Source organism: Oculina patagonica, chromosome 13 (assembly GCF_052425735.1).
Source record: "Oculina patagonica isolate OP01 chromosome 13, crgOcupat, whole genome shotgun sequence".
NCBI classification, from domain to species: Eukaryota; Metazoa; Cnidaria; class Anthozoa; order Scleractinia; family Oculinidae; genus Oculina; species Oculina patagonica.
Window position 1 is genome coordinate 35,595,405 of NC_135770.1, and position 27,552 is coordinate 35,622,956.

Sequence of the window (27,552 nt, forward strand, 5' to 3'; positions counted from 1 at the left end):
CGTCTGAACTTCTGTTTATTTCTTCGACTTAGGCACGCGAGAGGAAGCATTTATTAACATTTCTTGAAGACTACGAAGACGACAAAGACGATCCTAAATACTACAAGTAAGTGATGATGACTTAACTTATGGTGGTTGCTTTCCAAGAAATTCACTTCTTGCGGTCTAGCGATTCAAAACGATATTGTAATTAGAAAATAACGACTACAGTGTAGGTACCGTAGCCATTGCAACCGGAGCTTACTATGCAGAACTAATTTTATAATACAATGAGCTCTTTGCAGCTAATTGTTACATGGTACTCACTCACTACAAATAACACCTTACCGGAGGGAAAGCTACGTACCATGTGACCATTAGTGGCAAGGGCCAATTGATGATCTACTTAAAACTTAAATTAGTAACCATACGGGGGTGGTTTACCATTTAACCAAAAATCCTGGAAATTTTGTTTGGAACGCAAGTGGAACAGTAATTTTACGGAAAATCCGTTCAGAAATTATGAACTACATTTTAATGAGTTGCTTTATTCTGGTTGGAAAAAGATGATGCAAGACCAGCCATCTGCAGCCAAACAGCTTGTAAACATGTTATAAAATTTGAGAACGATCTCTGGCTTAAAAACTTTAAAAATACGAGCTTTCTGCTGTTTGAACTACAGCCTTCGACGGGTAAAATGTAAAAAGGTAAAAAATTCAGAGTGTGAAGTTGAGAAATAAAAATGCTAATAACTAAGAATATTTGTTAAATGTTGTTGAATGTTGTACTGTCCAGGTAGAGGACAGGAATTGTTATCCGCATTGGGAGTTAGTTTGGAATGCCACGCTTCCAAAGTTTTTCTTGTTCTAAAGCTGCCTTTGTCAATGACAGATGCATTTTCAAAGTCAATCGCGTGATTATTGGACCAGACGTGATTGGCAATTCTTGAACCTTTTGCCGCGGTTTTAACATTTCTCAGGTGTTCTTTTTTCCTGGTGTTGAAGGCTCTGCTCGTCTCAGCAATGTAACACCATGAACACTCAGCACAAGGAATTTTATAGACAACGTTTGTCTGCGATTCCAAAGAAGGTCGAAATTTTGGGGCCGGGAACTGTTGTTGGAGGGTGGTCAGTGGTTTGTTTACTACTGTGATATCGTGCTTTTTGAGAACACGGGTCAGAGGTTCTGTTACACCTTTAATGTATGGTAGAGAGGCGAATGACTTGTGTGATTCGGGCGCCTCAACCATCTTGAAAAAAGTTCCAACAAGTTCCTCCGGGGACAACACTGTCGAGGGTCGGGTTTTGTTAGACTGGATGTTTTTAATGAACTTCGATGGGTAACCATTAGATTCAAGTGCTGAATGAACTCGGTTAAGTTCTCGTTGTTTTCCTTCGGAAGAGTTGGATAAATTAAGGGCTCTGTGTAAAACAGTTGCCGCCGTGCTGGCCTTGTGTTTATTATCATGGTGAGAATTATAATCTAGATATCTGTCTGTGTGCGTGGGCTTTCTATAAACATCGACAGCGATGGCACAATTTAACAACATTTAACAAATATTCTTAGTTATTAGCATTTTTATTTCTCAACTTCACACTCTGAATTTTTTACCTTTTTACATTTTACCCGTCGAAGGCTCTAGTTCAAACAGCCGAAAGCTCGTATTTTTAAAATTTTATAACATGTTTTATCCTGGCTGCGGTCCTTTAATATTTTCAAGCTTGTAAACAGTTTCAGCGCTCTAATAATTATAGCAATTGTTAATACATTATTTTTAGGTTCAGTTTTACGACACAAACATAAATCTTGGCTGTTCAAAAGTCTGTAAAAATCCGTGACACAGTTCCTTTAATACAATAACTAAAAGTTTTTCTTGTCTTCAAGGGGAAGCGCATTACAGAGACGGCGGCGGGAACGGGAAATGGAGGTGGAATCTGACGAACGAGACCGGCAACGAGAAATGGAGGAAATTGAAGAAATAAGAAAACAAATCGTTGATACTCAGTCTGAAGAAATGGATGAACAGGTTGGCATTGGCTCAGTCTGTTACAGAACGGACAAATTCAGTTTGATCCTGATGGTTTTCGCTGATTATTCAAACGTTTGTCATAGGCTGTTTTCTCCAAAGCCCTGCAGCAGTGAATCAGTTCTCGTAAGCTTGTTATTCTAATGCAACTTCTTTTCCAGGCTTTTAGTCCCCCCATAGCGAGAGGGGGGGGGGGAGAGACACCCTGGGAACAAGGTTGATTCTACCTAGTCCTCTATTGTGGCAGTTGCTATTGTTTTGGGGGCCAGCCGGCTATGAGCATTGTTCCTGTTGTTTGTTCTATTGTTATCTTGAAGGTAGTAGATTTATGTGAGAATTTTGTTGTTGTTTTTTTTTTTTTTTTTTTTTTTTTTTTTTTCTGCCGTTAGAAATCCAAGATGGCGGTCAGGCCGCTGTGCTGGCCGCCATCTTGGATCTCAACGCCTGAGAGGTCCTGGGGACGAAGTTACAAGAACCCAAAATACTCGCGAGCATACACGTCATGTTGTCGTCACTAGCACACGTCTTGTTACCTAGCAACATCTCGTGTGACGTAAAAGTACTTGTTCCTTGACTGTTGTGATGATTTTCAGGATGGTAAAGACAGTGAGGAAGAGGAAGAAGCTAAACCTGTGTTACAACCAACCTTCAAACCAGCAGTAGTACCACAACCCCACGTAAGTTTCTTCTTTTCTGATCCGCATCTAATTTCTCCTAAAATTGGCAGCAACTGCGTAGCGTCTTGTACGATGTGAAATAACCTAATTAAAATTGTTTTCGACGCTAGAAGTTTTACCGACGTTTCGACAATACTGCCTTCATCAGGGGGAGCAAAAACCCGATGAAGGCAGTATTGCCGAAACGTCGGTAAAATTGTACCGAAACTTCTAGCGTGAATAACAATTTTAATTATTTATTATGTTATTTATCTAATTTCTCCTAACAATTGGTGATAAGAATAAAGAACTTCATCAACTAGGAAATATTCAGTTGTCGTGACGTATCACTAGAGCGATTTTCGATTGAGTGTCCTAAAACCAAAACCAAAGTTATCTCTCTGGCCAATCATAAAGGACGCAAACCATCCAGTAAACCAATCAAAACACGCAGCAAATACGTGTAGCCGGTGCGAAGGGAGAAAAACATGCGCAAGCGAGTTAAGATTGGTTTTAGTTTTAGTTTTGATTGGCTGAGAAGTGGCGTGGGTATTTTAAACCATTCACTTAGCTTAGAAATGCAAAACCAAAGCAAACGCGGATTACTTTTGATACTCTAGTGAAAACCGCTCCAAATTCGCAGTACTAACATTATAAGAATTGTATGGCAATAAATTAGGTGAACTAGTATTTAAACTTGTTTTGTTCTAAAGTTTGTTCCTCAGATCGAACCAGCCCCTGTATCAAACTGGTCACCAAGCCCCAGGTCAACAGACTCGTCACCAGTCCCTGTCGGCATAAAAAGATCGCGAGAGAATGGACAAGAGGTTGAGCCAGAACTGGAACCAGCACCTAAGAAAGCGTTTGGATTTGAAATGAAGTTGAGCACTAACGTGGTAAGAAGATGATTATCTGGCTCTCGCGTGCAGAATAGTTAATGTCCACTTTCAGTTTATCTCATAATTTATAAGGAATGCATAGTCTTAACAACAACGCATACATACCATTTCTAAATGGGGCAGAATGCGCTTTGTGATGGACATCATTAAATATTCATTATCAGCGAATGCGGCACTTAAATTTGAATGCGATGAGCGTTCTCACAATAAGAGAAGAAAGCGTCAAAATTGGTCCAGTAGCGTTGAATTTAAATCTTGGTTTTCTGGTTTCAAGAAGTATAAAAATCTACCAACCCACGCGCGGCTTTTTGAAGAGGAATGCTATATCAACATTTTAAGGCTCAAAAGAACAAAATTGAACAAGTGTAATGACTGTTCTTTTGCACTTGAAAATACAGCAAAATTGGCCTATTTTTGTATGGAGGCTGTTTTCAAAAGGAAATTTTGGCAACGCATACATACCATTTCTTCAAAAACAAAACTACTTTAAAGGGCGATTTATCAAATGCTGCTTTGTGATGTACATATTTACCTAGCTAGATACCTTAAAATATCAGTTAACTGTAATAATAGAAAATCCACAGTTTTCCAACGTCCGTCACGGAGAGACGTGGCTGATAAAATGGGACTCTGGAACGATAAACTCAGTTTGAATCCAGATAGGGGCATTGTGTTGTGTTTTCGGGCAGGACACTATACTCTCACATTGCCTCTCTCCATCTAGGTGTATAAATGGGTACCGTCGAAATTACTGCTGGGGGTAACCATGCAATGGACTAGCATTCCATTCAGGGGGAGTAGAAATACTCCTAGCCAATTCATTCTACAGCGGCTCTGGTTAATCATTAGGCTCTCCGAGAATTGGGACAGTCTTTAAGACGGTTTCTGCTGTAAATTCAAGCAACGAGTTCAAAAATTAATTACCTAAAATCTACTCATTTAACTTTAAAATTTTGTATACTATTTGAAACATTTCACTGAAATTCATTTTCCATAGTGACCTCGCGATAAAATTCGAACGCACTCTCGAGAAAGTTTAAGCCTAACCTCGTAACAATGATTAAAACGCACGTTATTCTGCTTTGAACTGACGTGAAACGTCCGTTTTAACTGAAATATGGATAACTTCAAATCCATTCTTCTCTCACGGAGTCAGCCTGAGTGCTAAATTTTTCTTTTTGTTCACTGTAGTCAAACTGTTACCATCATATGAGATTTTTTTTGGTAACTTGAGTGTTAAGCCTTCTGTTGTTTCTGTTTGACACCAGCCTTCAGCGGCCACACAGGCGAGTCGTAAGAAACTCGAGGCAGTGTTTGGCGGCGGCGATGATGACGACGCAGCAGGAGCGGTTCCCAAGCGGAAACTGGTCAAACTGGACGAGGAGGAGGCGGCTAAGGACGAGAGTGACGAGGCTGAAGATAAGAAACGGATTATTAAGTCGCTTATAGAACGTATTCCTACTGCTAAGGACGAACTGTTTGCTTATAGCTTGGACTGGAGTACAGTGGACCAGGTAAGTGTTTGCTGTTGAAGTTGTGTTTTGTTTCAGGCGGAGGGGAAAATGTTGCTCTCTTCGCCCCGCTCGGACATCGCAGTAACGGAACATGTAAGCGTACCACAGCTTGCTAACATTAGTATCGTGCAGAGCAGTGGGTATTTTCTCGCGTAAATGCCCAGGTTTGGACAGCGTTAAACGGGAAAATCGCCAGGACCAGAGAAACTGTTTATATTAAGTTACTTCAGCATAATATAGTAACCAAAAGCGCTGCATAAAGCGCTTATCCACTTGAGTTGTCGGTAAATCGACTGTAAATTGAAATTGTTCAACTCTGCTTTGAATAAAATTCTTTCTCAGACCGTTTACGCGGCTCACTTATTATGGAAGGACCTACGGAGTGTAAGGCGTTCCAAAGCTGAGCATTTATCGAGAAAATACCACAATAGCTCGTAAAAAGTCTGTAGGTTGTAGTATTGTACGGTAAGGATAAAATGCCCGCGTTCAGAACCAAGACGTTTTAGTTTAAAGGTGGCACAGTGTGACCGAATATGTGTGCTCTTCTTGCGTACTTGCGTCTCGTACTTGCGATTTCATTGGACCGTGGGATCATCACGTGATGTAAGTACAGTTCATATATTTAGTATGTAGTCAGACTCCAACCCAGATCTCGCGCTACTAAATGTATGTTTTACTTATAAAATTAATTAATTGTAGTAACTTAGTTACGGAGATCTGAGGGCGGGGCTATGATCAAGTGTACAATTTAAATTCTGAGTTGCTGATTGGTTCATTTTAGGGTCTTGTAGATCGTAGAATACGACCTTGGGTTAATAAGAAAATAATTGAGTACATTGGCGAAGAGGAGCTGACCTTAACAGACTTTATTTGTAGCAAGGTAAGTCCTCGTTAGTGAACTGCTCGCATGCGTTTTTCTATCCATCCTTTCGTTTCTACACTGTCAAGCTAAGTCCGGTTGTTTAAAACAGGACAGAGTTCGGCGTCAGCTTTGAATTCAGTTTTTAAAGCTGCCAATGATCATTTCTCTCAGTTACATTGTCCAACATTTGAAACTTGGGATGTTCTCTGTTAATCAATTAGTAGTAAAAACCCTTGGAAACGACAGAAATAAAAGCCTCATCAGTGTTAATGTGGGCTTTGAAGGAGGTGCTGTTTGTTCAGATTCTTAAACTACAATTACTGGGTTGACGAAATTTCCACTATTATGTTACTGGAAAGAAATGCTGTTGTGCTAGTGTTACCTGTTACCTAGCTTCTTTGTGCCTCGTGGCACATAAGGCCTCCACAGAATGCCTCCAATTTTCTCTGTTGGCTGCAGCAGCTCTTGCCTCACCCCATGTACGCCATCCCGCATAACCTACACCTGCTAGTGTAGGTTATGTTTAATATAATTGTCGAGCTGAACAGCATTAATGTTTGAGTGTGTTTTTCCTGCAGGTCATAGCTCGAAGTTCGCCAAAACACATCCTTGAGGATGTGTCCATGGTAAGTGAAAATCGCTTGTGCGTTGTTCAACTTATTCTAAAGTTAAAGAATTACCTTATTACACGTAATCGCGAAAAATGAGTGTTTGCGAAAATGTTTGAGACTTGTCACAAGCTTTCGCTCCAAGTTAAAATGTACTCAAACTAGTGTGCATAGCATTTAAAACGGGAATTGAATTTCTGTTTCAACGCAGGTTCTAGACGAGGAAGCGGAGGTGTTTGTGGTGAAGATGTGGCGACTTCTCATCTACGAAACAGAGGCAAAAAAGCTGGGGTTGGTCAAATGATCCTGTTAGAATAGTATTTTTCTTAATTCCTACTTCTAAGTCTATTTAAATGATGTAAATACATTTCATTGTCGCCTTAACCTATGGAAACCATTCCTTTCACTGTCGTTCTCTTTATTGTGAAAGAGGTTCACGTCCTTGAAAACGTAAAATTTTCCAAAGAGTTTTCCTACCTGATAAAAACACAGCTTGTCCCATTTATGTTAGTGTTCTTATTTTGTTTTCTAGACTCGAATCTTTTTAAAAGATGTGTACGATTGTTTAGACAGAGGAAGAGTAACGCCTTTGCGTGTGACGAGCAGTCTGTCACACAAAGCAAGTCACGGTCACTCCGAGTAACGGTGGCTTACTCTCTTTTAGTCATCAAGGAAAAGAGCCTTTTTTGCAGCCGTTTACTCAACGTCGTCTGCCTCGTCCCCAGGCGCCGATCGGCCGGATGGTTAAGGCGGGAAAACAGGGAGCGCGGGAGTTGATGGTTTGGTTTTGCTGATGGTTAGGTTGCTGTGGGACTGATGCGTCCATCAGTCCCACAACGCCAAGCGAACCGTGCACGTCAGTCCCACAACGCCAAGCGAACCGTGCACGACCAAAGAGGAGGACGCCTGGGGACGAGACAGCGACGTCGTTTCTTGTGTGGTTCTTTGTTCCGCGTCCTGACAAGGACTCTGGAAACAAGGCTGCCTTTCGTTTGGCTAGCGGGAGGGGGGAGGGGAGGGGTGTATGTGGACAGCTGCGAAGAAGGCTACTTTAACGTAACGCAACCTAACGTAGAAAACAAGTGAGGGTTGAGTGTTAGGTCAGATAAAGATTGCAGAAAGGTCAGTGTTCGCTTAAATTAAATTACTTTGGATATACTTCCTCAAATTTGACAGTTGTAGCTAATGTATCAATGCGAATTTCTTAGTGTAAAATATTTCTTTATGAGTATTTTCTCAGGTTATATAAATAAAGGTGTTGATTAAACCTTTTCTACTTCACAGTGTTTTATTTGTCTTTCCTCACCTTCTGTAGTCATTTCCAGCGTGTGGTGGATCTATCACAGTTGTCATGATTAGCCAGATTGCTGGCTTAATCAAAATTTGCGTCCACTTGCGTCTCCGTTTGGCCAGGACTTAAGTACACTTGCGTAGAATTACGATCAATTTGGTCGAGATCAATTTTGCACTTAAGTTAACGCAATTTTTTCACCGTTTGACCACCCATCGCAAGTCGACGCATTTTTTGCAGTTAACTTCAAATACTGAATTGCACCTCGTAGCATTTTAAATGACTCTTTGCAAGCTTGCGTGTCCGTTTGGCCACCCAACGCAAGTCTGTACGCAAGTTCAAACTGTACGCAAATTGAACTTGCGTCCAATTGCGTTACCGTTTGGCCATTGCTTTAGAGGGAAGGGTCTGGTAACCAGATTGAATCTTCATTGAGAAAGAGGCAGTTGCTGATGGCTGACGCGAGACGCCCCGTCCCATTTTTCCCGCTCCCTATACAGTAAAAACCCGCGTATAAGAACTTTTTTTTGGGGGTGGGCTGTTTTTTTTTTTTATATAGGGTTTTATTTTAAATTAGTGGAAATTTTTTTTTTTTTTTTTAAAAAAATTTTTTTAAAAAATAAAAAAATAGTATAAATAAATAAAATATATATATATATATTATTTTTTTTTTTTTTTTTTTAAATATATAAAAAAAATTTTTTTTTTTTTGTGGGATGTATTTTTTGTATAAAAAATAAAGGGGTTATCGCCCGTCGGCTGTATGATACAAGTTGGAGATCATAATTTCCTTCGGAGCTTCGTTCCTAGAAGGAAAATAAGGGATCACATGATGCAAAGAAAATTCTATTGACCTTTGTTAGATTCCAACCGAGGACTTCCCGGATCAGATTACCATTTCTCTACCGACTATATAATACAGCGAAACCCCTTTATAACGAAGTGCCAAGGGACTGGGAAAATATATTCGGGGTTCCGTTTCATACAATTTACTATCAACAACTTTGGCCGGGCTGAAGAAAATCTTTCTTTATACCGGGTACTTCGTTGTAAAGGATTGCTCGAAAAGGCGGACGTCTCTCCACTAGGTAGCGTGCGAGCAGGCTCTTTCTTCTGGAGTAAAAAAGGTAAAGGTAAAGAATTTTTTTTTTTAAAAGTTTTTTTTTTAATGTTGAAGTTGTGGGGGGGTGTATATAAAAAAAAAAATAAAAAAAATAAAAATAAAAATTAAAATGGGGGGGGGGTGTTTTATGGGTGGGGAGAGAAAAAAGAGAGGACGCCCCCCCCCGCGCAACAATGAATCCATCTCTTCGCGCCTTCGACGCTCGCGTTGCCCCCGAAAAGAAAGATTTGTTGTTGCCCCCGAAGAGAAAGCCTGTTAGCAGGTTATCCACTTGGCCGCTTGGTTTCCCAAGGTGCGTGCCCAGTTCACACCCACCCATTCTCCCCCCCCCCCCCCCCCCCCCACCACCACCCCTCAAGAGAAAGACCTCCGAGATTCTATCAGAAATAGTCCATGCTAATGAAGTAGAACTGCAGAGATCCATGCAGTGTTTCTGATTGGTTGTAACTTGTGCGCGAAAAATTCAAAACTGAGAAACAACCAATCAGAGACCATTTACCTTTGTAGAGCTACGTCATCAGTATGGAATCTCGGGACGTCTCGAGCGAGGGAATGAATTAGTTTTCGCGGAGAGAAAGAGAGAGACCCCATTTGCTCAGATTCTTTCTAGAACAAATAAAACAGAAGCAGTTACCCAAGAGAGCTAGCAGTCACGCAACCTCGTTTGCAAGTTGTTCTTGGCGTTGTCTAATGGAAAACAGCAATAGAAAACAGCATGGACAATTTTTCAGCACTCTTATTTACCGTCTAAAGCCATCTTGAAAATTAACGCAGTTTGAAGAGGCGGTTGCGATAGCTTGTCTGATTATGGTCTACCTAGGTAAGGAAAATGAATAGCATGTGCACAACCGTCCCGTGAGCGGAGCGGGACGGCTGAGTTAGGCATGAATAGATCGTGCTAGTAAATTCAGGAAAAGTTGCTTCGCAATATACCCAAAAGTTGCTCTAAAGTTGCTCAAATATCAAACAAGTTGCCACCAAAATTTAGAAAAGTTGCTTGCTCTCTGGACTCTAGAGTCGTTTTGTTTTAGATAAATACTCAAAACGTGTTTGTTTGTTTCTTGCCATTTGAACATTTTCATTAAATATTCTTACAAACATTAAAAGAGGCCAAAAAGCCATTGTTAGATGAGAAATATAAATATTTGTTGTAATCAATATACTCTTTAAACTCAACAAATAGATTTCGTGGGCGTAAAGCAAGTGTTATTTTATTGTCATTTTATTGTATATCCTTAGTTTAAATGAAATCAGTTTAGATAAAACCAGTTTTAATAAAATCCTTCGAAATGAAACGACCTTTTATGGTTTGGATCAGTTTTATATTAATTTGTTGCTCAAAAGTTGCCAAGAAAGGTAAAAGTTGCCATAGGTTGCTGGTACTACAAAAAGTTGCTCAAAACGCTAAAAGTTGCTCAAAAGTTGCCGAGCACAATCTATTTATGCCTAACGGCTGTGCACAGGCTAGAGAATGAAGAAACCGGACACTGAAATTTCACACATTAACCTCAGGAGAAAGATTTAACACATGAAAGAACATCGCAGTTATGTACTTAACTAAAGCGGTTGAGAAAAGAAATCCTGACTTTTCCCTAAAAAAAAATTCTGCAAGGGAAACTCGTCTAAAAAAAATCCCACAAGCAGTTATGCCTAAACAAATTCATGCAACGGAAGGAAAAAAAAATCCTGCGGACAAGTAGGCCTTTCGTGCAAGAATTTTTTACCCCCCCCCCCCCTCTCTAATGGTCCGTTTCTTTATTCCGTTGCAGTGATGAGCATCTAACTTTTCAAGAAACCAGGACAAATGTTAAAGGGTAAATTAGATTTTTATTTCCTCTTTCTCTCTCACTCATACTAAAATCATTTTGAGGGAGGTGATTTTACATTCTGCTCTACAAGCGGAATTCGCAGACCACATCCTAAAAAAATTATCGTTCTCAGTAAACCATGCAATCTTCACTGCCTTGACCATCTTTGGTCCTTTTTTATTGTTTTTTTTTTCAGTTAACTATTATTTTTAGGTTTCTTTCGATTTGAAGGGAATTTTGCTCATCATAAAAATGACTCTTCAAAAAGGAAACGAGAAAAATGCACTTTGTAAACGCGCTTCGCACTTGAAGCTTCGAGATAATATTTACATACATCAGTCGAGTTTTTTAGCCGGGGATACCTTTTAAATAAATTCTTTCTTTCTTTTTTGCATTTATAACGTGTTATTACTATTAAAAGTCTTGATAAAGTGGTCATTTCTTCTCCTCGGGTAGCAGATGTTGAAGGAAGTTCTGAAGAAGTTGCAGAGCGCTTAAGAGTCCTCCCTGTTTGTTTCGTAACAAATAAGCTTTCTGGTATAAATCCACCAGGACCAACAACCTGAAAAATTACAAAACAACTTGTTATTTGACACGTATCTTCCAACGAGTTGTGACCCCTCAGTTGTTCTTAGGGCTTGTCGCAGAATCTTTTCTCCCAAGATTGCGTAAAGAGGAAAAACATATGCAACCTCGGCTTAGTAAGAACCAAACGTCTTAACGAAGGCGAGGCAAGTACATCAGTAAAAACCTTTTCTAGCTTTCAGTGAAAATATTCTTTGCTCATGCAGCCACGCAAAAGGCCACCCACCCCTTATGCAGTCGGGAGAACAAATTCCAGTTGATGGCACATCACTTCTCCGAGAAGGAGCCCACGGTTTTCGTCCCAGAAGTTGCTAAGCAACATGACGTATTTATACGCGAGACGGCTTTCGGGGTACTCCTGAGTGCTCGCGCTTGTTTTGGATTGGACAAAATTATTCGGAAATTCTTCGAGTGCCGTTCAACGAAGATTTCCCAAAAGCCGACACTTTCCCCCCGACAGTATGTGACTTTTCACATCAGTGCCGAACATGCTTCGTGAAGTCTCCGAGACGGGAATCCGAGAGGGAATCCGATATAAAAATTAAGAGTCCACAGCGAATCCCCCTCCCTCAGCTGTTAGGACAACTCCAACTTCATCGTGTTAGTCTATGCATCGACGTAATCACTTGACGCCATCCACGCGAAAAGAAAAGAAAAAAGAATAGTTTTAGTAATAGGTTAGCTTTTAGATATAATTTAGCAGTTAATTCTTATTTTTTATATATTTTTTCAATATAATTTCATAATATTTAACTATTTTTTTTTTTTTTTTTTTTATCTTTTTTTTTTTCATTAATTTTATATATATTTTAAAAAAAAAAAAAAAAAAAAAAAAAATTAAAAAAAAAAAAGTAACCGTGAGTACATAAATATCTAAATTACTTCCTTAAAACTTACTTGTTTGCTAGGTCTGTTTTGCTGATGGCGGGTAAATCTTCCAGTGAACCGCTCGAGTTCTGTTTTCGGTTTAAAAGCAGCGTACGGCAAATCCTACGAGAAGACCAAGGGTCGGTTATGACGTCTTATATAACAAATATCCCCAGTGGTAGAATAGAAACTGTCAATCCTATGCTGGGGGGCTGTAACTTTCTTTTCCAGTAAATCTTAAGGTGAAGTGGGAGAAAGTGGGGCATACTGTACTATAAAATTGGGGCGACGCAGAATTTAGTGGAGACTAAAATTCCTATTTAATTCACGAAGCAGAAAGTTTCAAGAAAAATGTCCAACAAGCAGAGTCTCGTGATGCGCGCAGTTTTGTTGCAGATGACGTAGATTTTGATAAGCTCTGGACATATTTCTGACAACTTTTTGATGCTTCCCTCAGCTTGACCAGTCAAATCTTAGAAGTGTTAACACGTGTTAGTTTTTCCGCCAGATGACGTTGCAATGTTGACTCTAGCCTGCGTGGCAGGTCCCCCTCCCTCCCCTTTCGACGCCTGCTACGCAGGCTATGTTGACTCTGCACCCCCTCCACCCACAAACAATTCTTACATTTTGATTGGTAGCAAATAAAACCCAACCAGAAAGTTGTAAATTGCTCAAAATCTTTCTCGAGGGGCAAACGAACCAATTAAAGGTGCAATGAAACATCATGTACAAACCGCCCAATGGAAGAGTAAAATAAAACAAAAGATAATAACGACGACATGACATTTATTACCTGGTTGTGAATAGTAATATTTCTACCAATATGTCAAGTTCCTTTAAAATATCTGTTTTCTGTTTGCATTTGAGGTCCGCTGCTATAAACTTCTTGTGGCATTGTCGTATTTGTCGCACGGCTTTCTAATAAAATGGAAAGAATTAAACACGTTACAACAGAGTCACATGGAGTAAAGGGTAGAAGAACGCCTTATTCTAGCTCAGTCCCTTTTCTCAGATGCTATGCTATCTAAAATTTGAGAAAAGCGATTTAAGGAAGTTTCATTTTGGAACAAGATTTGTGCAAAACTTTAAAGAAAACCAAACTAGCCTCAGTTCCTCGCAGACGTTTTTAAGGTCAATCCCAGATTCCCTCCCAGTGCTAGACTAGAGCATATAGCCGCCTATTCCCATCATCATCACAAGCTAACCTCGTCTGTAATTAAAATTATTGGATGGGTTGGTTGTTGGGGGGTTAGAGAAAAAAAAAATAATAGTTCTTTACATTTGGCGAGCGAAACTCTGCAAAATCAAACCGCAGCTTCTGTATGATTTTATTAATTGGAGCCGCTTAGAAGCACCCTAACGGCAGTCACCCTTTCCCTGTTAAAACAGACCAAATAAGCAAATAAGACCAACAATTCAAGGAACAAAAAGGAAAACGGCGAATGATACACTTTGTTTGTACCTGCAAGCTATCCGAAGTAACTTTGTCAATATTACACGAGCCTTCAGACTCTAAAATTTGCCACAGCAGCTTGCTTCCAGGAGCATGCGCTACTGGTTGAACTCTTCTGTCGTCAGCAGTGGCACGTGACTCTGTCGCATCATCTTTGAGCAAAATCGAGTGTGTTGTACCCAGGTCCATTAGTGCTCGGCCAAATGTCCCGGAAGTGTCCATAAACACATGCTGACTTAGAACATCGGGGAGGGATGACCTTACAAATGACTGAAAAAAAAGGACAAAAGATGTTACATGGTATAATCTCGTCAATCAGGGAAGCCCCGAGCCAAGTGGCCCACAATGCCGGAGCTTATCCCGGTTTTAATAGCATTAAGCGGCTAGGAATATTTCTACTCCCCCCTGGATAGGATGCTAGTCCATCGCAGGGTTACCCCCCCCCCCTCTCCCCCGAGCATTATTTCGCTGGTACCCTTTTATACACCTGGGTGGAGAGAGGCACTATGAGAGTAAGGTGTCTTACCCGAGAACACAACACAGTGACCCTGGCCAGGGCTCAAACCCGTAACGTTCCCTCCGGAATCCGGCGCGCTAACCGTTGGGCCACCGCGCCTCCCACACAATCTCGTCAAACAGGACTAAAAATGACCTGACATACCAGAAATTTCTCTCCCCCCTCCCCCCTTGAGAACATCCGAGATTCGACCAGAAAAATTCTATACTTATGACGTAGCTCTACAGAGATCCGTGGAGTGTCTCTGATTGGTTTTGCTTGCGCGCGAAAAATCAAAACCTAAAACGAAAGGTGTCATATATTTCACAGAAAATTGGGAAATCTCACAGAAATGCCATACATTTGTGGCAGAACTGTATAAAATTCCACAAAAAAATTGTAAGGGGAACTCACCACATCTGTGGAGGCCTTCCACGCAAATCCGGCACCCGCGAGTAATGCTGGGATACTGACGCTCAGAGGATTCACGTGACCAGGCAAGGACCAATCACAGATGAGGACACCGAGAGCGTTGCACATAACAGCCGTTTGCACAGCATTGTTCATTACTGAAATACATTCTTCTGTGTTACCACAAACACTGTAAAGAAAAACCAGTTTTAAAGATTAAACTCACACACAACGCCACATATCCTCCAGCGCTAGCTGGTCAAGCGACCTTTCAAAAAAGAATGGAAGAAATATGATGATGGGCGAGAGAGGAAGATCTTCTTCGATTTCTTGTAAAAGGGGTTTATACCGAGACGTCCCTGGATTTCTTCACGTTGTTTTAACGGAGAAACAACAATATAAAACTTACCTGTTCCACGAGCCAGTTCCAGGACAAACAAAAAAGCTAACACTGAAATGGAGGCGAAAGATATGTATCAATAAACAAACATACACTTTTTGAATCGGCAATTTATGACCTTACATACCTTCAGTTAATTTTTCTTGGCCAAAATTAAAAGAGATTATTGATTATTGATTGTAACCTTGGCTAAAAAAAATTGGCAAAGAGCCTTCTACTCACCCAGCATCGACCAGTGGTTTACAAAATTTGAAAAAGTCGTGATCAACCTAAAAAGATGAACAGAATAACACTGCCATTATAATTTTTTACAATGAATTATGAAAACGAACTCTCCTTAGTAACAAAATATAGTGGTTTGACTTTCCAAACCTGGTGGAACCCCAACCCTAAGTTAAATTAGCCAGTGGTTGGCTTTTTGAGCTGCTGCCAATCATAATTTATGACAGCAGTCTAAAATCCGACTGAAGTGAGTAGCGTTGCTGATGACGCCACTTGTATGAGTTTTTATATAGAGGTTTTTTGAATTTTTTTTTTTTTTGGAAAAAGGAATCATGTTTGGTTGTCTAGCAACCATGATTGACAGCAACCTAAAGGTCAAAGGTCAACGTTTAAATGCCATTTAGCGTGTTTTAAAACCAGCAAGCGACAAAACAAACCAGAAAAACAGAATAAAAAAATTTCTAGAAGTACCGTATTTCCATATTCCATAGCTATGACTCCAGGGGGGAGATTCCACAACTGTTCAGGGTCATCATGAAGGGCGTTGGCCCAGAACTGAAGCGTGCGTCCGTGCCTTGAGCAGGATTGGTGCACGGACCTGAGATGGCTCATGTAAACCTCGTCCACCCCTTTCGCCTTCAAGAAAAAAGCCACCAGAAGCTTCACATATCTGACAGAATTAGTCAAAACAGAACATAGAAAAAACTGCGGGTAGGTAAAAGGGAATAGAGTAGAATGTTACCTGTGCTATGATGTGGGATTTTCCTTTCCCAAATTCTGGTGTCATGTCCAAGCCAGCGTGAACAAATCTGAACAAAATTCAAGTATGGTTGAGTTACAATATGTCGTGTTACAGCTGTTTACAAATAGTAACAACTAGGGCTTTAGTCAGCAATTTCAGGAATGACGAGGAAAAAAGATGTGGGGTACCTGATTTAAAATTTGAGAACAGTTAATATGTTTTGTAAATGCTATTTAGCTCCAACCACCAGTTATTTTGTTAATATCAGACTAGGTTTTCAAAGTTGACTAAAAACAAAAAAAAGTACCGCCAACTTCCATTGACCTAAATAAAGCCTTTCGTGAGAACGATCTTCCAGTAGATTTTAAAATAAGGTTTGTGCCTGTTTTGGTTTGTTCGTGCACGTTGAGGATTCTGATTGGTCCAATCAAGCCATACGTCATGCTCTAACCAATAAAAATAAAGACATTGTCCACACAGCCAATGATTTGGTCTCATGACACTTTTACCGCGCTTTCTACCAATTGCTGTTTTAATTACTGGATCTGATTGGCTAATTACTGCATAGTACTTAGAGCCTCCGTGATTGGTTTTTATTTTTTGACACTCGATAGAAATCAACCAGTGAATTTACCTTGTGGATGAGAAGCAAGGAAAGGCTTGTGTATGAAGACCAAGAACCAGATTCATACTTTCTTCGTTTGTTGGACAGAGGCAGGACGGCACTCTGTTAAATGAAGTAAGAAAAGAAAAACAGTTAACATTTTTAAAGAAATTGGTGTCTGTTCACGTTGCAGCCGAAGTCGATTCAGCTCCCGCATTTTTTTCATTCCATATCCGCAATTCTCATATATGTCTTTCATGTTTTTACTACGTCACCTACTCCATATGCTGGATATCAGAACCTACATTTGACCTGCTCCCAAAGTACAAGGCTTCGCAGCACAGTTGATAGGTTTGAGTCTTGTTGTAGTCTTGATTTCAGTTTTTTCGCGCCAGAAAAATCAACTGTTTAATTTGCTTGTACGCTTGTATTCCGATACACATAGTTTTCCCCGCATTTTAAGTTGCTCAATGAAGAGAACGTTTACCTTTCTTGTCGCGGATCAAATTCGACTTCCTCCTCAGCTAAATGTTTATACGTCTTGAACTTCAACCTAAGGACAACAAATACTTGTTGTAATTATTGCTGCTTGGTTTTTTTTTTATCCTGAGGAAAATTCTAACGACATTTGCTGGACAGACTTAAATTCGTTCTAACTACTTTTCGCTGGTCACGCAACGCCACACCTGCGGATGGATATAACGGAAGTAACGCAACAGATTTGACGCATCGACGCGACTCTAGCCCGTTCATTTACCCCAGCAACACCGATGCGATACTCTACTAACTAAGCTCTGAAGCGCTAGGCGTCGGGGACAAGTTCCATCCTTGTCTTCGAATCCCGTTAAAGTAACCGTCTTACTTCAGACTTACTTTGTGTTACCAGACAACAGTTCACCACTTACCACTGACTGAACCCAGACAAGCTGTCAACATGAGGCACAAGCTCGATGTATCTTCTTTTACAATAAGTGTCTATTTTGATGATGTCACTAAAAAGACCAAAAAGAAAAAGGATTAGGTAAACCGGCATGCGAGGTGAGATAGAGGTTCCAACTATTCTTTCTCCTTATAAGACCGGAAACGCAAAATCGCTTCTAATTGCAAACTTCAGCCTCCCTCCCATAATAAGCTCATCAAACAAGCTTTCCAACCAAAAATTATGCCCCGGGCTTATTTTCGAGATTTTATGATTTAAACCACAATATCACATGTTAAACACCCTTGAATATCCACTGCACCTCTTTGGCTTTGACAGGGAGCTCATGTTCGGTTCAGTTTAACATAGGCCATCCCAATAAAATGTTTCGTTTCCCATCGCCCGTCCGACCCATTTTTTTTTCGAAATGTAAAAAAAAAATCCAGATTCACTAGTCAAAGAGGCAAGTACTTTAATTTACAAGCACACGTTGTTTTATTCAATTAACAACAATTGGTATGATGTGATGTCCTTGTCTTTAATTATCATCGATACTAAGTTTTTCAAAGGCTGTTTCGTGCCAAGGGCATTAGCGATTGTTCCAACATTCTCAGCGAGATCGACTGAAACAAAATCTTTCGGTTCTGCGTCTCCTGGCTTCTTAAATGAACCCAGACCCCTTACAGTATTCATTCTTTTTTTTATTTGCCCGACTGACCGACCCACCATCACAAGTGATGGGGCGATGGGAAACGAAACATTTTATTGGGATGGTCATAGTTAATTTCATTAAGATTAAACTGCTAGACAAACTAAATTCGCACCTTGCATTGTAAGGTGTCGAATTCCTCCAAACTGCCTCGTGTCCAACGAAGGAGAATGTGCTTTGCATGTACAATTGTAGTTGGTTGATTTTCATGGCAGACAGAACATCGATAAGAGAAAACACTGTTTCCTGAGTGAAAGAGAGTTAACATTTTCATGCGTTAAACAAGGATCCATGCCAAGTTAAGTTAAGCAAAAACAAACTCAAGCTGAAAAATCAAAAACAGTCGAGGGAACAAGTACCGTTCTTGGCAAATCTTCGTTAAGCATTCGGAAAGTCTTCGATTATTGTTATCCAATCGAAAAATAGCGCCAGCACTCACGAACACTCGTAAACTGTCACGTGATAACATAACACAATGACGATACATCATGTTGCTTAGCAAGTTCGGTCAAGAAAACAGCGGGCTCAGACAATTCTTGGAGACAGGATTCTGACCTCAACTTGTACATCTCTCCTCACTCTCCGTCTTGACACTCACTCCAGACCTTTTGTTCGAAGACCGTGTGCATTCGCAAAAATACGACTGTTTAATTTGTAATCCATTGTTCCCTTGACTGTTACCACAACGCTTTTTCTTACATGAGCAGTATAATGCCAAAAGTCAGAAAAATTCAGTGTCTTCATTATGACACAAAAAAGCGTTTTGGAGTTCAAATCTGTTCAAGCACTCTGACTTCTCTGCGACTTAAGTGGCTTTAATATGTCATAAGATAAAGGGTAACGGTCATATTCACTCTAGAAAAGCACATTTACTTACCAATGTTGGAACACGACCTGTGGACACATCCCATAATACTCCTCTATATTTCAAGTCTGGCCAGTCATTTATCTGAAACAAACAAAGTACTAAACACAAACCTATATAAAAAAACTGAAATTGACTGATCGATGATCAATCAGTCAGTCAGTCTGTCTGTCCGTTAGGCATGTATGTTCAGTCGGTCGGTCGGTCGGTCAGTCAATGATTGCCCAAATAAACATAGCTAGCATGATGGCAGTGTGTTACCTGTATTTGTGGTATTCCGTTGCCATGGAAAAGTCTTAAGATCTGAAGTAAAGTGTTTACAGCATACCACATTCCTGGCAGGTCACTGGCAGTTAACACAACCTGTTCCATATAAAATACAGTAACACCATCAAGATATTTCAGATTTTAACAACACAATATTGTAGAGGTCATTGTAGTCTTCTTTTGCATCCATTCTTTGAATTGTCAAGCACGGGGTGGGGGTGGGGGTGGGGGGCTACCCCCTATAGTGGACTTAACAGGAAGGCTCCTTCCAAAAGGGGTACCTTCTTCAGGCTGAAGTGGTATAACAAATGGTAGGTGTTTCACAAGTTTTTAAATAAAGAAAGGAATTAAATTTTAGCAGTCCCCCAGGGGGGTAGGGGATAATGCAACACTTGTTTCTTTGTTACAAGACAATGCAAACAAAGGTGAAATTAAAGAATCTGACATTGTTAACAGTATTATTGGGATGACCATCTTTGGCAAGGATTGCTTATCATAATGTTGCAATCAATTAGCAAATTCACCCAAAATTAATTATGATAAAGAGCTTTAAGTTTGAACATGGATGAACGTATAATATAATGCACCAGAAATTGAGGATACCTTAACAGTTGAAATTGTGATTCTATAACTCTCTGACTTGTTGAATGAGTTCGGACACATGTGACACTCTATGCTGCTGGCAACACTCCCTCTCCTCACAGATGCTGTCAATTATGGAAAAAATCAAGTCACATGAATATTTAAAAAGAATAGTAGGCAAAGAGGTCTTATAGGTAGTGTTTCATCAAAAAGCTGGATCCTCATCAACCTTTAGGATCTTCATATACCTCTTCGTGGAGTCTGACCTAGAATTAATAATGGTAATAGGACTGAGTGGAGTCCAATTCGGTCTGTAATCATACGAGTGATTAACGAAATTGGACGACTGCGAAGCGGGAGTCCGATTTGTTTAATCACGAGTATGATTACAGACCAAATTGGACGAAACGAAGTCCTGTTACCAATTAATCAAAACTATGACAAAATTCGAGAAACAAACAAACTTTACCGGCGAAATGGTTAAAAGTCTTTATGAATACTGAAAAACATAACAGTTTACTCAACCAAATGCACAACAGCAGCGCGCGCAAAATGACGCGTACTGTCCAATATTTACACAGGCATGACGCGTTAACTGTCCTATTACACTGTCCAATTACAAGCATGACCCGTACACTGTCCTATTAGTGCTCAAATCGGGCTGTTGATAACCAATCACGTTTGAGAATTTTGTTATAGTTTTGATTACTACTTGGAATAAAATGCTTTTTTTTTGTTACCTTCTCCCACAACCTTGAGATCCAGGGTATACCCAACTTGCTCAAAACTTTCTTCCATAGTGTTCCAAATCTCACAAAGTTCCTGAAAATAATCTAGGGGGAAACACGAAAAAAATAATCACATCAATTTCTTATTTAATTAAATAAAAATGAAAAATACCTTACGGTACAAATGGAAATTATTAAAATTTATGAATGGTCACAATCAACAAACCAAAAATGGAGGTTCAAACGTGAAAAAAAATATACAGTAATAAAAATAATTCTTTGCTTGAAAATGTGTTCAGTTTGGTGCTTAGTTGTTTGTGTTAGTTTCTGGTTCATATAAAATTGAATTCAAGCAATGTATATGGATGTCCCATATCATTGCTATCTAAATGTAATCTTGTCTCAACCCAAAATAACAAATCCGGACACCAGAATAAACAAACATGGTTCAAACTGATTGATTCCAATAGCAAATCAATAATGTAAGTTTTAAAAGTGACAACAACCAAAAAGCTTTAATTTGTATCTTAAGCTTGCTTAAGTAACAACTTATCAACATTTCTTTAACTCATCCCCCATTAATTACAAAGTCAGTGTACAGGTGAATGGTTCCCTTACCTGATTGTAGTTCCCTGAATAACACAACAGGAAGGCAAGATGTTGGGAAGAACCTGGTGCCCTTAATCTGAGTGATCTCCTGAGGGTGTGGCCACACAAGATGAAACATTGGGTCCAGTGGTTCACTGTTGGCTGGTGGAGTCATTCGTGACGGCATCTGTAGACGGGACTGGGCGGAGGGTGTGGAGGGTGGAGAAGAGGCGGTGCTTCCTGGAGTTAGTGATAGAGTACTCATCTCAGAAGGTAGTGACTCTGTGGTGAAGAATTTGAAATATTAATTAATTAATGGAAATTGCATTTAAACTGGTAGAGTTTAACACCCTTTATCCTTGGCAACATAAGTTAGAAGAGAAACAGGTCTGCTGGCCAATGGGAGATGTCAGTTTGCCAATTAAGGTTATCAAAAAAGTAAGGCCTTTCTACACCCAAGTTGCTCATAGCTCTTGATGTTTAACTACAAATTCTGAAGCATTATTAAGCAACTAGAAGTATTCCTACACGCCCTAGATGGGATGCTAGTCTATCGCAGTTTAATACTTCCCAGCATTCTTTCTTTCTCGATTCTTTCATCTTTTGCCAGTACCTATTTTATACTCCTTTGTGGAGAGAGGCATTGTCAGAGTTAAGAGTCTTACTTAAAAACACAACACAGTGACCTAGTCAGCCAGGGTGCTATCCATTAGGCTGCCACACCTATCAAATCTTGGTGGAGGTTATGGCCAAATGTTTTTAGAGCAAACTATTGGATTGCCACTTTTGGAGAAAAAAAAACTGCAGAGGCCACAATGGTTAATTACACCAGTCACGTGAAGTTTCTATATGGCAGTGAAAGACTAAATTTAATGTAATTGTTATGTGAATGAGTGGATACCTGAATCCAAAGCTTGCTCACTGCTTGTTCCATTAGTGATAGGCTTGGCTTCTTTTATAACGGGTGAAGTGAGTAATTCTTTCATCTCCTGAGTGTTGACCAAATCCATTGCTGTTTTCCCTTTGCATGCTCTTATAAAAATAAATATTATAATCATTTCAGAGGGCATTGTGGCGTATTTTGCGGGCTAAAATGGAGAATTCAGCGGGCTAAAATATATTTTAGCCCACTGCCGTGGACCAATCAGAAACAAGAAAATAACGAAGCCAGCCAATCAGAACTTGAAAACCATTCAACTGTTCGCGCCGTTTTCTTACTGGCCGGCAAAAGCTGGCATCACTTCAAGCTCCGTCGAGACGCTTCCATCTGCAATTGCAAACTGTTTCTGAGCTTTATAACGACAAAATGGTTAAAGGATTGAACGGGGAAGCAAATTCTTAGTCTTCTCAGCTAGATGAAGATGAATTACAGAAACTCAAAGACGGAATCCAGGCGGTGAAGTGATGTAAGTTTGTCTTCGTCGATTGAAACTCGCTCAGTTGGATTTACAGGCATATTCCAAACTGCCAGTTTAGTTAACAGTACAATTAATTTTAACACTTCTTACTGACGACTATTTCTTTGCTGCCGATAGAATTTTGTAATTTCCTTTTTCAAGCAAAGATTGTTTTGAGTAATTCTGCGGTTTTCTGCCGAGTTTTGTAAACTTTTAAACCAGAATAAACGCCGACTCACGACGGCAGTGTTCAAGATATTGGTTACTGTTTTTTTATTCCTTAACTAAATGCCCTCTGAAATGATTATAATAGTAATAGAGTTGATGTTCTTGGGCATAAATATGTTTTTGGCCCTTCTCAGAGCTCATTTTAGCCCTTGCCTGCCTAAAATGAGCCTGAGTCGGGCCAAAAACATATTTATGCCCGCAAACATCAACTCTATTGTTATAATAAAATAAATAAGCAGACAGATCAATCAATCAATCAATCAAACAATCTAACAATCAATTAATTAATCAAAACATCAATCAATCATGCATGGACTTAATGATATTCACATTTGGAATCAGAGACTGAATGGTGAAGCTTATTGGCTGATTGCTCCAAGACAAGAATAGCCCATCAATTACACCTTAGTTGCTGCAATCACAAACCAGGTTGCCAGGTTGTTCTCATATTTTCTTGATCTCAGTATGTTGTCTGCTATTTTTGTAAAAAACCTCTCTTACTCTTCCCTTGAGGATTCCAAGCAATGGACTAGCAAGCAATGTTGTGTTTGGAGGCTGAATGCAGGCAAAGCAAAATTAAAGAAGTTCACATAAACCTCACCCTTCTTTGGCTTTGATATCTGTTGCAGCTCCATGTTCCAGCAATATTTTGGCGATCTCTATGTCTCCTCTGTTTACAGCATCATGGAGTGGGGTTACTCCTGCTTTGTTAGTGATGTTGACTAGAGCCTCATTTTCTGAAAAATTATATTTAAATACAAAAGAATAAGGGCAATTGCCAATGAAAGTTGCTATGATGATTGAACCAGTACTTGTCTGTTGAAATTTGTTCTCTGTCACATTTGACAGTGATTGCTCAACAGTGTATTGGAATGAATTACAGTGGAAATTTGTATTTGACCACCAATAAGTGACAAAATTAACATTAATTAGACACAGTTAAACATTAGGATGGTGAAAACGCACCTGAAGTTGTACTGTGTTATTAATGTACAGAGAAAATAGATACTAGCATTTGGAATTCAACAAGTTTCAGACAAAAAACTCTGATGTTTAACCCACTTACCACACAGAAGCTTAACGATGTCAGCATTTCCATAGCTAGCTGCCCAGTGAAGTGCTTTGTTGTCACTTGCAGCCCCATCACTGGCATTCACACTGACTCCTGCCTTCAGGAGTTTACGCACCCTAGGTGTACTAAAGATTAACGCAAAATAACATGTGTTGATTGCATGATTCAAACTCGGTTAGAGCTTACAGTAATGAGTACAATGATGATGATGATGACAGTACTAGTGATGATAAAGTCAATTTCATGCATGGTATACAGGGTTGCATGATGTTTTGTCAACTCATACTTTCTGGCCATGTTGTATTAAAAAAGAATCAAATCCAGTGTGTTCTCCTCAACCTTTTAGCTTTGCTGATTAATACACAATGTACATTAGAAAATGGCTGATTTGGGTGTTCCTTGTGAAAGTTTGGGAGAACTCGAAAACGCTGTGGAAAGACTTGCCTATCGGCTCGTGTTCCCACAGCCTCATTTCTTATTTTCCCAAACTTCCACTTGTGTTTCTCTTACTCAATTGAAACACGGAACATGTTTTCTATTTCTTAACTAATCCACAAATTTATGTTAGTTTTATTTTTATCAGTAACACTATTATGCTTACTTTGAGTTAGCAGCAGCCTGCAGAAGTTCCTCATTATAAACTCCCAGGATTGCCTTGTCGGTACAGTAATCAAATGACGAGGCTCCTTCACTGTTAGGAATGGTGGGATCAGATCCTGCTGCAAGCAGAGCTCGTACTGCATCTGCATATCCAAGCTATGCACAGCATACAATGATAAGTTAGCTGAAAGCACTTTATATATGACTGACTCTGTAATGCAAGTAACGGTTTGATTCAGACCAGTTAACTTGTCTTTGTCTGGACAAACACATTTCTATTAAAAATTATGTACAGTCTACATTTTGTGGTTTGAAATTCTTTTTCTCTCAGTTGAAATTTTAATTATTAATAATTATGAGATAATAGAGCAGGGTTAGGGAGAAGGGATAGCGCAGTAGTGAGGGTGCTCGCTTCCCACCAGTGTGGCTCAGGTTTGATCCTGGACCCGGCATCATATGTGGGTCGAGTTTTTTGTTGGTTCTTGTCCTTGCTCCGAGGGTTTTTCTCTGGGTTCTCCAGTTTTCCTCTCTCCACAAAAACCAACACTTCTAAATTCCAATTCGATTGGGAATCTGACCGAGGGCCACAGGTTTGTCAGTCGAAAGACTGTTTATTGTGCAACCCTCGTAAAACATAGTTGATTTATTTTATTTTAATAGATACTGAAAAGTAGCCTACTTGTACCAGTATATTACATGTACTTGACTGAATTAAACAAAAAATTGACTGTTTCTCCTGTGTAGTTAACATTCTTGGTCATATGCATGAAATAAATTAAATATTTAATAATTATTACTATTACATAGATCAACATAAGTCTTTTGCCAAACTCACTTTGGTGGCAAGATGAAGACACGTGCCGGCATCGTTATCAACATAGTTCATCATCATCTTCAGAATGTCATAAGGGTCGTCATACTCGTCATAATAAAACTGCTTAGGAACACCCAGCTGAGCCTCATCCTCTTCCTCATCATCACCAAACAAGCCATCTTCTTCCCTGTCTGTTAAAAAAAAAAACATCACAATTTTATTCCAATACTGCCTGGGTGGCATAATGGTTAGTGCACTGGACCCTGGCTCGAGTCTGGGGGATCGAGTGGTCCAAGTTTGAGTCCTGGCTGGGATCACTGTGTTGTGTTTTTTGGCAAGAAACTTTACTCTCAGTGCCCCTTCTCCACCCAGGTGTATAAATGGGTACTGGGGAACTAATGCTAGGGAGTAACCCTGTGATGGACTGGTATCTCATTCAGTGGGGAGGAGGGGGAGGGGGTAAATAGAAATACTCCTGGTTGCATCATGCTACAAAACTGGGATAAGCTCCGGCCTGTAGGGTCCACCAGGCTTGACGCAGACTTTACACTACACACACACTATATCTCTCCATGCCATAAGGCACATAAGGCTTGACGCAGACTTTACCTTAATCTTACTGCATAGGTCTTGGAGCCCTATGGAATGTGCCTACCCAGCATAACTAGCAGTTAGTTGGTTCATCTACACTGCAGTGTTTTCTCAGAAAATTACTGGCTTAAATAACCTCTTCTCAAGTCAAAAGAGTAAACTTAAAATTCTCCACATTCCAATTTGGGGAGAGGAAAATGCAAATAGCAGTTGTTGAAATAATTATAGTCACTTTAGTCAAAATAAAGCTATGAGTTCTTAGTTATAACATATTAAAAGACAGCATTTGATTGTGGCTCCCTATTGGAAGAAAAGCACTCATTGTATATTGGACAGTTATGGAGGTATAAAACTTAAACCACTTGTAAAGTACTTTTACCTCAAGGAGGGGGGTGAATAGGAAAACGGATCGACGGATTTTGACTATATTTTGGCCCAGATTTTGGATTCAGAGCATATTTTTGAACGGATTTTCGGATCTTTCAATCGAATTTGGTCATTAAATTACCATGGATCGACGGATTCGGTCATTAAATTGTGACGGATCGGCGGATTTGCATACCCCTATTCAGCCCCCTCCTCAAGGTGCACTGACAGATCTAGAGGGGTCCAGACCCTCCTTTTTGGTGAAAAATATAAGGCCTGAAATGTCTGACAGGTATGACAATCACTCCTGGCACTTTTATATGGGGTCTCCTTCCCAGGCTTGCTCCCTTCCCTATTTTCAAGCAACAAGGGGTCCTTATTTTTGTTGTGCCCCTCCCCTTTTGAGTACCTCTCGATCTACCACTGTGCACCCTAAAAATATCCCTTCTGTATTGTAAATTGGCCTTTTGAATAATAATCAAATCCTGATTTTGTACATAACATACTAAACGCTTCGGGTCAAGTTAATAAACAGGGGCATTAAGAAGAACGGATAAGTGAGAAACCGCTCAGTTTACTCTACATTAAACTTCACGTTAGCTTAAATAATAAAACAATTTAATGACACCTGTCTCAGCCGGTGTAGCCATAAATGTGCAAAATCTCAGAGTTTAGGTGAAAATACCCAGTTTTAAAAAAATCAGTCAATGTTACATGCAGTAAAAAATCAGGGCAAATCAAACACTAAATTTTTAAAGTTCTTGACTCAAGGCTTGAAATAAAAAGAACAATTTTCTGTGCTTACATTCAGCAGCTGTAGACAGTATGCTTCGAATGATGTCAGTTCTCCCAAGAAGTATGGCCGATCTCAGGTTAGAGACACTCTCTTTCAATGCTTCCTCGTCGTCCATCATCTTTATGGTCGTTTTAAGTGGTGTTTATCAGCAAAATCGTGACATATGTGAATATAATTTAAAATATTATCCTTTTAATCTTCGACTTTTTGCCACGTTCGAGTCGAGCGAGCCTGCACTGCACAAACTGGCCAGCGTGATCATAAACCTCTTCATATAAATCGATTGAAAATTCTCAAGTATTAAATGTTTCTGTCACGAACCAAGATTGGTCACGACTTCTTTTATTTTTGCTCTTCAGTATTTTTCATTGTCGTAGACGACTTGCTTCAAGAAAACAGGCAGGTAAGCTTTCTCTCGTAGATCGAAAGGCAAACTATACGCTGGTCAGATGAGCGGGCGCAATTCGTGAGAATGGGCATTGTT

General features: G+C 39.7%; 2 protein-coding genes across 3 annotated transcripts in view; one reads left to right on the forward strand and one right to left on the reverse strand.

The window, feature by feature from the left end:
* LOC144635799 (RNA-binding protein 25-like) overlaps positions 1-7,825 on the forward strand; it is a 54,758-nt gene extending 46,933 nt beyond the window's left edge. The window contains exons 14-22 of one of the 2 annotated variants that reach the window (XM_078494899.1): positions 33-106; positions 1,864-2,005; positions 2,599-2,682; positions 3,375-3,557; positions 4,829-5,074; positions 5,856-5,954; positions 6,515-6,562; positions 6,756-6,835; positions 7,077-7,825. In XM_078494899.1, the coding sequence (XP_078351025.1) occupies positions 33-106; positions 1,864-2,005; positions 2,599-2,682; positions 3,375-3,557; positions 4,829-5,074; positions 5,856-5,954; positions 6,515-6,562; positions 6,756-6,835; positions 7,077-7,092 (972 nt within the window). In that variant the 3' untranslated portion in view covers positions 7,093-7,825. Of the gene's footprint in view, positions 1-32; positions 107-1,863; positions 2,006-2,598; positions 2,683-3,374; positions 3,558-4,828; positions 5,075-5,855; positions 5,955-6,514; positions 6,563-6,755 lie in introns of both variants that reach the window. The other variant, XM_078494900.1, reaches the window with a different exon arrangement.
* Positions 7,826-10,905: 3,080 nt separating this feature from the next.
* On the reverse strand, positions 10,906-27,295 carry LOC144635789 (uncharacterized). The gene is made up of 24 exons (XM_078494888.1): positions 27,078-27,295; positions 25,337-25,506; positions 24,503-24,657; positions 23,896-24,026; positions 23,431-23,566; positions 22,106-22,236; positions 21,235-21,486; positions 20,629-20,721; positions 19,910-20,013; positions 19,301-19,402; positions 19,052-19,123; positions 18,290-18,420; positions 17,452-17,538; positions 17,034-17,099; positions 16,577-16,669; positions 15,943-16,009; positions 15,672-15,836; positions 15,201-15,247; positions 14,988-15,029; positions 14,582-14,768; positions 13,681-13,941; positions 13,012-13,136; positions 12,249-12,341; positions 10,906-11,328 (listed from the first exon to the last, which is right to left on the reverse strand). Exons 1-24 carry the CDS (start codon positions 27,184-27,186, stop codon positions 11,202-11,204), a joined length of 2,946 nt encoding a protein of 981 aa, XP_078351014.1. The 5' UTR covers positions 27,187-27,295; the 3' UTR covers positions 10,906-11,201.
* Between the last annotated feature and the right edge of the window lie 257 nt (positions 27,296-27,552).